This window comes from Miscanthus floridulus, chromosome 7 (genome assembly GCF_019320115.1).
Source record: "Miscanthus floridulus cultivar M001 chromosome 7, ASM1932011v1, whole genome shotgun sequence".
Lineage (NCBI taxonomy): Eukaryota > Viridiplantae > Streptophyta > Magnoliopsida > Poales > Poaceae > Miscanthus > Miscanthus floridulus.
The window spans coordinates 103,110,844-103,121,091 of record NC_089586.1 but is presented as its reverse complement, the minus strand read 5'-3'; the positions used below and the strand labels follow the sequence as shown (position 1 = coordinate 103,121,091).

At 42.5% G+C, this 10,248-nt stretch overlaps 1 protein-coding gene across 1 annotated transcript; it reads left to right on the top strand.

Moving 5' to 3' along the window:
• Nucleotides 1–750: 750 nt before the first annotated feature.
• LOC136465981 (uncharacterized) lies at nt 751–7,701 on the top strand. Its single transcript, XM_066464508.1, has 3 exons — nt 751–1,440; nt 1,750–2,010; nt 7,645–7,701. The coding sequence occupies exons 1-3, from the start codon at nt 751–753 to the stop codon at nt 7,699–7,701; spliced, it is 1,008 nt and encodes a 335-aa protein (XP_066320605.1).
• Nucleotides 7,702–10,248: the final 2,547 nt, after the last annotated feature.

Below are 10,248 nucleotides of genomic sequence, written 5' to 3'. Positions count from 1 at the left end.
CTAAGTTTCCATTCACTGATTTTGAACTATGACTCGAAGTTATCTACAAGTGCGGTAGTGCCACTGTTATAGCCCAGTAGTGCCGCTCTCTGATAGTGCCGTAAGGTCAGAGCGGTAGTGCCACGGGTGAAATTTGACATCTGCTTGAGTTTTGGTTTAATAGGCCTATTCACCCCCTCTAGGCTATCTAGAGATCCTACAAGTGGTATCGGAGCAGGTTACCTCGTGTGCGCTTCACTGTGTGACGTATGGACCCCGGAGGAGGTACTAGTGGCATGAAGCTAGTGGATGTTGATCTAGAGGATGTGGAGCTGCATGACACCGACAACAGGGAGCTAAGTGCTTCTACAACAAGCAATACCACACTCCTACAACTTGAGGCTACTGATGTCGAGAAAGCTCAAACTGATGAAGAAAGAAGAAAAAGGAAGGAAGCTAGAAAAGCAAAAAAAGAAGCAAGAGAAAAGAAGAAAAAGGAGCAGCAAAGGCTTGAAGATAAGAAGCAAAGAAAAGAAGAAAGAAAGCTCAAGAAAGAAGCAAGAAAAAAAGAATAGAAGCTAGGAAAAAGAAGGAAGAAGAAGAGAAGGCAACAAATGCATCATCAAGTGACATCTTAAGTAGTTCCGAAGATGGAGATGATGATGAGTCCTACCAAGTGTCAAAGGGGGCAAGAAGGAAAAGAAAGGAAAGGGCAAAGTCGACTCCAACAACAAATATGCCGCCGTATCCTTTAACTATTCCTCTATGCCTATGACTAACCTTGATCAGAAGTCTTTCATCAATGTGCCCACGGGCAAGTTACCTCATTTCGATGGGATTAACTTTGCCAAGTGGAAGCACTTGATGAGAGCCTATCTTATAGGTCTTCACCCCGGCATTTGGGATGTTTTTTGCAATAGATTTGAGCCACCGGTTGATCCCAAGAATCCAACACTAGATGAAATGAGAATTATTCATCTCAATGATCAAGCCACAAGTATGTTTCTTAGTGCTTTGGATGGTGATGAGTACAATAGAGTAATTGGTGTTGATGTTTCCAAGCAAATATGGGACACTTTGCATATTGCACTTGAAGGGGTTGACAAAGTGAGGAAGGCAAGAATTGATTTGTCGATGGCAAAACCCAACCGGTTCGTAATCATGGATGGAGAAGGGCCGCAAGAGATGTTTGATAGATTGATGACTATGGTGGGCAAGATTAGAGGCTATGGTTGTGACAAGGTAGATGATCACAAGGTTGTAAAGATCATGTTGGAAGCTTACTCACCTAGAAATAAGACCGTAGTGACTCTAATTAGAGACAAGAAGAAGTTTGAGTACTTCACACCAAATGATATACTTGGGAGGATCTTGACATTTGACATGCAAAGAGAAGAAGCAAATGAGAGGAAGAGGTTTGGTGAGTTACAAGCAAAGCTAAATGGCATAAAGATCAAGGATGTAGCTCTCAAGGCCAACAAATCAAGCAAGCATGGCTCTACAAGCAAGTCCAAGATCAACAAGCAAGCTTTAACAAGCAAGCCCAAAGCAAGCAAGCAAGTCCAAGAGCAAGTAGAGACTACATCATCCTCAAGTGTGAGTGAAAATGATGATGATCCATATGAGAAGGTGGATGATGTTGCTCTCTTTATGAAGAGATTTCAAAAGGGGCTAAAGAAGCAAGGCTACAAAGTAGTGAAAATAAAGTTTCCAAACAAGAAGAAAAGGACATGCTATAATTGTGGTAGTACCGATCACTTCATTGCCAAGTGTCCATATGAGATCAAAGATAACAAGTACAAGAAGGACAAGAAAGAGGACAAGACCGATCATAGAAAGAGAAAGAAGTATATGGAAGAGGCTCACATTGGGCATGAATGGGATTCAACTAGAGAGAGCACAAGTGAAGAGGATGAGAAGGTTGCAACCATTGCTATTCACAAGTCATCCACTATACCAAGGCTCTTTAACAACATGTCCGATAATGACTACTACTCTCCTCATATTTGTCTCATGGCAAAGGGTGAGAAGGTAAAACCAAAATCCAAGTCTCCACCTCCACCTCCTAGTGATATCTCTAGTAGTGATATTAGTGATAGCTCTAGTGATGATGAATCTAGTGATGAAGAAATAAACATGATAACTAAAAATTTGGATGTAAATGTCAAATTATTGATCACTAAACTAATGGAGGAGTTAGAGAGTGTCCAAGCCGAGCTAGAATCTAGAGAGGAAACTCTGATCCAACAAGAGGATCTCTACATTGCTAGTAAGGAAGCTCTTGCATTAGAGAGAAGTGAGGTGGAATCCTTGCGCAAGGCTTTGGCCAAAGAGCAAGAGGACCATGCTATCACAAAGAAAGGAAATAATGCACTCAAGAAAAAGTATTATGACTTGGATGAAAAGCACAAAGAACTTGAGCTACAATATGACATTTTTTAGGAAAGCAACTCACATCCCTCTAAGGCAAAGGAAGCCTTAACTCCCTCAGCTAGTCAAGGTTGTGGAAAATGTTATAATCTTGATTTGAATGTCTATTCCACTGACCTTACAAACATGGAGGCTATGAAAAAGGAGATTGCTAGGCTCAATAAAATCATTGAAAAAGGGTGCACGGGTAAGGCCCAATCCAATGACAAGAAGAAGGATGAATCAAACAGGCCACCATTCAAGCGTGGAAGGCATCCCTCAATCAAGCATGAGCTCGGCCACACAAAAGGAGCCAAGACAAAAGGAAGAAGGACACTGAATGGCTATGAGTGTGTGCGGTTTGAGAGGAAGGACAAAATTAGTCTAGAGCAGCCTGCACAAACCGCGGCAGTGCAGCATCCCCGAGCAGTAGTGCCATGGTGAAGGGCGGTAGTGTCGTGCCCCGCAAAGATAGGAAGGCTACCAATTCTGTTTCTGATCAGACTAAGCCCAAGAAAAATGTGTTCTAGCAGAAACAGGTTCAGCAGAAGCCAAAGGAATCGGTGCGGGGCACTATGAACAAATATGCTTATCAACCACGAGCCCATGCACCTCAACAAAGCTTGACCTCATGCTTTGTTTTGAAGAACAATAGCAGTGGAAAAGTGGTTGATAAATATGTTGGAAAGGAAACCAACATTATAGGAATACTTCTATTTGGGTTCCTAAGTATCTTGTGACTAACATGCAAGGCCCCAATTCTAGTTGGTGACCTAAATCTTACAACTAAACTTGTTTTGCAGGCATACTCCTACGGTGGGTCAAGTTGGGTGCTTGATAGTGGATGTACAAATTATATGACCGTAGAAAGGAGTATGTTCTCATCATATTCCTCGATGACACATTCAAATGAAAATATTGTCTTTGGAAACAATTCAAAGGGGGATGTGATTGGTCTCGGTAAAGTTGCTATAACCCTTAAGCATTCAATTACAAAAGTATTACATGTTGATTCGTTAAGTTATAATTTGTTGTCCATTTCTTAATTGTGTGAGATGGGCTATAATTGTCTCTTTATGGATAAATGTGTGGAAGTCTTTAGAAGGGAGGATTCCTCTATTGTCCTTATAGGTCGATTAAAGAATAAGCTTTACCTAGTTGATTTTAATAAAAGTAAAGCTAATCTTAAAACTTGTTTACTGGCAAAATCTAGCATGGGTTGGCTTTGGCATCACCGACTAGCCCATGTTGGGAAGAGGAACTGGGCCAAACTTCTAAAAGATGAACACATCCTTGGATTAACAAATGTTCACTTTGAGAAAGATATGATTTGTAGCGCTTGTCAAGTCGGAAAGCAAGTTAGCGTGCCTCACCCACCAAAGAGCATCATGACCACCAAGCAACCATTGGAACTAATACACATGGACCTCTTTGGACCGGTCGCCTACCTAAGTCTCGGGGGTAACAAATATGGTCTTGTTATTGTTGATGACTATTCCTATTTCACTTGGGTATTTTTCTTGTATGACAAGTGCCAAGTTTAAGAAAAGATGAAGATATTTGTTAGAAGAACACAAAAGGAGTTCGGTCTCCCAATCAACAAAGTGAGAAGTGATAATGGAATCGAATTTAAGAATACTCTAGTTGAGGAGTTTTTTGATGAAGAGGGCATCAAGCTTGAATTTTCAACTCCATACACCCCTCAACAAAATGGTGTAGTAGAGAGAAAGAACCGAACACTCATTGACATGGCAAGGACAATGCTAGATGAGTGCAATACGCCAGACATCTTTTGGTGTGACGCCGTCAACACCGCTTGACATGCCATCAACCGCCTCTACCTACACAAGAAGTTGAAGAAGACTTCATATGAGCTTCTAACCGGTAGCAAGCCTAAGGTGTCATACTTTAGAGTGTTTGGGTGCAAGTGTTTCATACTTAACAAGAAACCCAAAACCTCTAAATTTGCACTTAAAGTTGATGAAGGTTTTCTTCTTGGTTATGGATCAAATGCGCATACCTAATGTGTCTTCAACAAAACCTTCGGGAGAGTTAAGATTGCGGTAGATGTGACATTTGATGAATCTAATGGCTCTTAAGTAGAGCAAGTTAATTCAAGTGTTGTAGGAAAAGAGGATCCACCATGTGAAGCAATTAAGCAATTGACTATTGGTGATATTAGACAAGAAGATGAAGTCACTGAGGTGGAGATTCCTCAAGTGGCTGCTGCACCAATTTTTGCTGACGTACTTGATGCTGAACAGCAGAAGACCCCAGCTATAACTTCTGCCCATGGTAGTGCCACGCCTGAGAGCGGCAATGTCGCACCTGACCAGTCAGTAGTAGCTGATTCAACTCTAGTCCATGGACAAAACCTATAACCCATCTTTGAACAAGAAGAAGATGAAGGTCCAGAAGATGAACAAGGAGCAATTGAGCACCCAAGGCTCAAGCAAACCATTCAACGGGATCACCTTGTTGACAACATACTTGGGAGTCTTCGAAAAGGGATATTGACTCGTTCACATTTACCAAATTTTTGTCAATATTACTCGTTTGTTTCCTCTTTGGAGCCTCTCAAGGTAGAAAAGGCACTTGAAGATGAAGATTGGGTGATGGCTATGCAAGGAGAGCTCAACAACTTTGAAAGGAATCAAGTGTGGACCTTGGTGGAGAGACCCAATATCAATGTCATTGGCACCAAGTGGGTTTTCCGCAACAAGCAAGATGAGAATGGATTGGTGACAAGGAACAAGACAAGATTGGTTGCTCAATGTTTCACTCAAGTAGAGGGCTTGAACTTTGAAGAAACATATGCACCGGTGGCAAGGCTTGAAGCAATCCGAATGCTTATAGCTTATGTCGCTCATCACAACTTCAATCTATTTCAAATGGATGTGAAGAGTGCATTCCTTAATGGCCCTATTCAAGAATTTGTCTATGTTGAGCAACCATCAGGTTTTGAAGATCCCAAGTTCCCTAACCATGTCTACAAACTCCAAAAGGCACTCTTTGGGCTTAAGCAAGCACCAAGAGCATGGTATGAATGCCTTAAGGAATTATTGCTCAAACAAGGCTTTGAAATAGGTAAAGCCGATCCTACCATTTTCACTAGCAAAGTTAGTAAAGATATATTTATGTGCTAAATATATGTCGATGACATAATATTTGGTAGTACTAATCATACTTTTTGTGAGGAATTTAGTAGGATCATGACCAAGAGATTTGAGATGTCCATGATGGGTGAATTGAAATTCTTCCTCGGATTTCAAATCAAGCAAGTGAAGGATGAAACTTTCATTAGCCAAATGAAGTACACCCATGATATGCTGAAGAAGTTTGACATGGTGAATGCCAAACCTATCAAAACTCCCATGCCAACCAATGGACATCTTGATCTCAATAATGAAGGAAAAGCCATGGATACCAAGGTATATCGTTCTATGATCGGCTCTCTACTTTATTTATGCACATCTAGGCCCGATATTATGCTTATTGTGTGCATGTGTGCTAGATTTCAAGCTAACCCAAAAGAGTGTCACTTAGTGGTCGTTAAGAGAATCTTAAGATATTAGTACACACTCCTAACCTTGGCTTGTGGTATCCTAAGGGCTCTAAGTTCGATCTACTTGGGTATTCAGATTCTGATTACACCGGTTGCAAGGTAGATCGAAAAAGCACTTTAGGGACATGTCAATTGCTTGGATGATCCCTAGTGTCTTGGAGCTCTAAAAACTAAAGTTGTGTAGCCCTTTCCACCATTGAGGCCGAGTATGTTGCAGCCGGTGCATGTTGTGCTCAACTACTTTAGATGAGGCAAACCCTTCAAGATTTTATATGTTGTTTTACCAAAAGCTAGCAAACAATCCCGTAAGCCACTCAAGAACCAAGCACATAGACATCTGATATCATTTCTTGAGAGACCACGAAGCCAAAGGAGATATCCAAATTCTCCATGTGAGCACCGAAAAGCAGCTAGCCGATATCTTCACTAAGCCTCTCGATGAGTCAAGGTTTTGTGCTTTGCGTAGTGAGCTAAATATACTCGATTCTCATAATGTGGTTTGAGATATAGCACACCTTTAATTGATCAACTAGCATGCATAGGACAAAAGATTTGCCAAAAAAGGTTTAAATATTGTGCTTCAAAATGATTTATCAAAAGAAACAAGTGCATTATGATCATTGTTTGTATTGATTATCTACTGTTGATCATAGCGTGTTTGAGATATGTGTCCATATCCTATATATAGAGCTATTTAGTTAGTAGCTAAATTGTGCTGTTTTGGGGAGTGCGGCTATGCCGCGCCTGCCCTGCGGTAGAGCCACGCTGTGGCGGTGCTGCATGTGGCAAGCGGCAGTGCCGCACTTTGAATTCCAATTAGAATCCGACCCATAACGGCCAGTTACTACAGGGCCCACTTCTTCCATCTTATCCCTCCAACCCTGGGTAACTCCCTCTCTCTCCCCCTGTTTTCACCCTGGCGTGCCGCCTCTCTTCCTCTCAGCCGCGCGCGTTGCCTGCACCGTCACCGTGCCCTCTAGCGGTGTCCCGGCATTGCCACAGCTGCTACCAGAGCTCCTCTATTTCACCGGCTGCCGCTGAGGCTTCTGGGCAGAGCCATTTCATCTCTTTCCTCCCTAATCCACGAGAACCAAAGGTATAACCCTATAACCATCCCGGTCTATGCAATGGAGATCTTTAGGCTATGGATATTGCTTTCTAGTAGTAGTGTGGATGGATTGGAAGTTGGATTGATGATTAACTTGAATCAATATGGAGATTCATTGGTGGAGTGGAATCTGCCCTTGTGGCTATACCGCAGGCAGACGCGGCAGTGCCGCGAGCTATAGTCTAATTCTCTCAAGTTTGTAGCTCCACTCAATATGTGACTCTCGATATTGATTGGATTTAGTCACCAATCCTCATACCTTTCATTCACAATGCTATCTTGCATACTATTATGCCTAGGTCCATATGTTGATAGAACTACATTTGCTGAGATTGTGTCATGGGCTGGAAGTTAGATTATGAGATAAGTTAGGTAAACAAGGAGTAAGATGTAGTCCTAGAGAAACAGCTGGTGTGGCAATGTTGCTCCCAGGCGTGGTAGTGCCGCATGCCTAGGGACATTGCAATACCAGCTGCATCCCTCACTTGCACTTTGACTCTTCTTGATTACTTAACTTGTTTTATAGGCTGACTTCTACACACCATTAAAATAGTTTCTTATTTCGCTCTATCATTATGCACAGATGGCCTCCGGAGGTGAAGATGACTGGAGAGGGAAGAGGAAAATGACTGAGGTGTGAGACAAGGACCCTCCTCATCATGGTCATGGGAGGACAGCTGGTGGCAGTAGCTATGCAACAGCTAGAGGAACTGCAAGAGATAGGGGCAAGAGGGACCAGATAATCTAGGAGGAGAACTTGGAGAGGGCCGGCTATACCATTCCTCCTGGTGCTTGACTAGACACTCCTCCTTACCTTGAGGAGTTTGACAGAGCCTATATCACCAAGTATACTAAGGAGGTGATTGTGAGGCGTCCAGTTGACACCCGTGCTCATCCCGTGCTCAATTATGCGGGAAAGCAGAAGATGGTAGAAGAAGAACGTGAGAACAATCCCTATAAGCAGCCAATGGATTTGGGGGTGGACTGCATATTTTGGAATGAGTTTCATTCCAACTTTTATGCCTCTGTGATCTTTAACTCCAAGAAGTGCAAGATTGTTAAGATGCAGTATGTTGACTAGGAGGAAATAAAGGAGAAGAATAAGCCTAAATTCAACAGAGTAATTAGGGATTGTGAGAACTTTGGCCTCTCTGATCTCATGACTTTTAGGTATAATTGGAATGAGAAAGTGCTAGCCCAGTTCCATGCTGCCTTCTTCTATGACATCTATACCGATGAGATACACTGGATGACCGAGGGACGGCACTACCGTGTTGACTTTGTGACTTTCAATCGGATCCTTGGCTTTGGTGAGGAGGAGCGAGGCTTCACTTATATCCATGATGAGCTTAGGGCAGAGATCAGAGACATTGCCTACATGTTGATTGACAAGAGAAGCGTAGATGGCAAAGTTAGTGGCTTGCAAAGCTACTACTACTTCTTAAACAACCTAATCAGGCATACCATAAATCCCAAGGATGGAGCAACTTCAAATCTTAATGGTTATGTGAGGAATGTGCTTGCTAGGTTTGCTCTTAAAGGTGACAGGTTTAATGTCCCTCGGTTCCTACGGCGTGACCCGAGGATTGCCATGGATGATGGGAGAAAGGGGATACCCTATGCTCCTTATCTCATGTTCATGATTGAAAGGTTCACTGGCTACAAGTTTAATAAAGATAGTCTCCACACCGTCTACAGGATTGAGAAGTCCTAAGCCTCAGGTGCTAGTAAGGTAGTGAGACGCTCTTCCTTAGTTGAGGACGTACCCGAGTCCTCCCGCTCTAGGTCCCGCAAAGGTAAAAAGATGGAGAAGTTTGGGAAATGTATCAAGGCCATTTTTACCACTTTTACCTATGTAGCAAGAATGGCCGATGAGGACCGGTTGGAGAACCGTGAGGTCAACCGAGAGGCTAGAGAGTGAGCAGGGCTACCACCCCTTTCTCTTTTTGAGTCACCACCGAGGTTTGATGACCTCCCTAGCCTCTTCGACATGGATTTAGAGGGTGATGAGCAGTAAGAGCAGCCGGAGCTTGACCCTCACATGACTTTGGCATTGACCTTGCAGTCCTTGAGGAGGAGCACCAGACATCAACGCCACACTTCGACCACCCATCACCAAGGGAGGGTGGTGGTGTCCTCCTCCAACAACGACAACGATGATGATGATGGTGATCTTAGTATTGCTGTTGGTGGTAGTAGGGCTGCTGGTGGAGATGATGTCGATTGGGATGGTATCCAAGAAGATGAGGAGTGAGTTTGTTGGTCTGTTTTCCTTTCTTCTTTTTTGGTGCTTTATGCCAAATGAGGAGAAAATTAGAGGGGTCAACAACTTTTCAATGCCATGGAGAGGTTGCTGTAGCAGGAGCTTCATGTTCTATCCGTTGAGAATAGTCTTCGTTAGGTGAGAGTTTGAGAGTCGCTCCAAACTCTATTTATGTAATAATGCTAGCTAAGTACTCTATGTGTATGGGATATGGACATGTATTGTTCTATGCTATAGCTTATCATATAACTATGCTAGAATGTACCTCTTTATATGTGTTACATACTGTGTGGCGTTTTATTTCACCTGTGTTGTTACAGCAAGTGCGGTAGTGCCGCACCTAGGCCCGGCAGTGCCGTTCTATGATAGTGCTGTAACTATGGAGCAGCAGTGCTGCACCCAGCTATCACAGCTATTTTTGTTGTGCATGAACTATCATTTGCATCATGTTTATTTATCTATCATAATGTGCAGCACCCCATAGGAGCATGAATATAGGATCTTGGCTTCTAATGCCAATTCAAGAATTCAATTCTCCATTCACACATTTAGGGAGAGGCTCTACATCCATGGCTCGAAAATCTTAGTTGTATTTCATATCTTTTGTAAGCTCTAATTGAGTTGTCATCCATCACCAAAAAGGGGGAGATTGAAAGTGCGATCAAGCCCTAATTGTAGGTTTTGGTGATAATGACCACGCAATTAGAGGACTAATGAGATTTATCGAGATGACAAGCAGGGAATATATAATCGAGGATGCTATATGAAATGGAGGTGCCCCAATTATAAATATCGATGGCTTCAAACTCAAAGGAGGTTTAAATTCTTTTATATTTTGAATTTGAGTATAGAAAAAGTCGTACTACAAAGGGGGACACAATGCTTGAGCTAACATGTGCTTCCAAGTGCTATATCTTATACCTA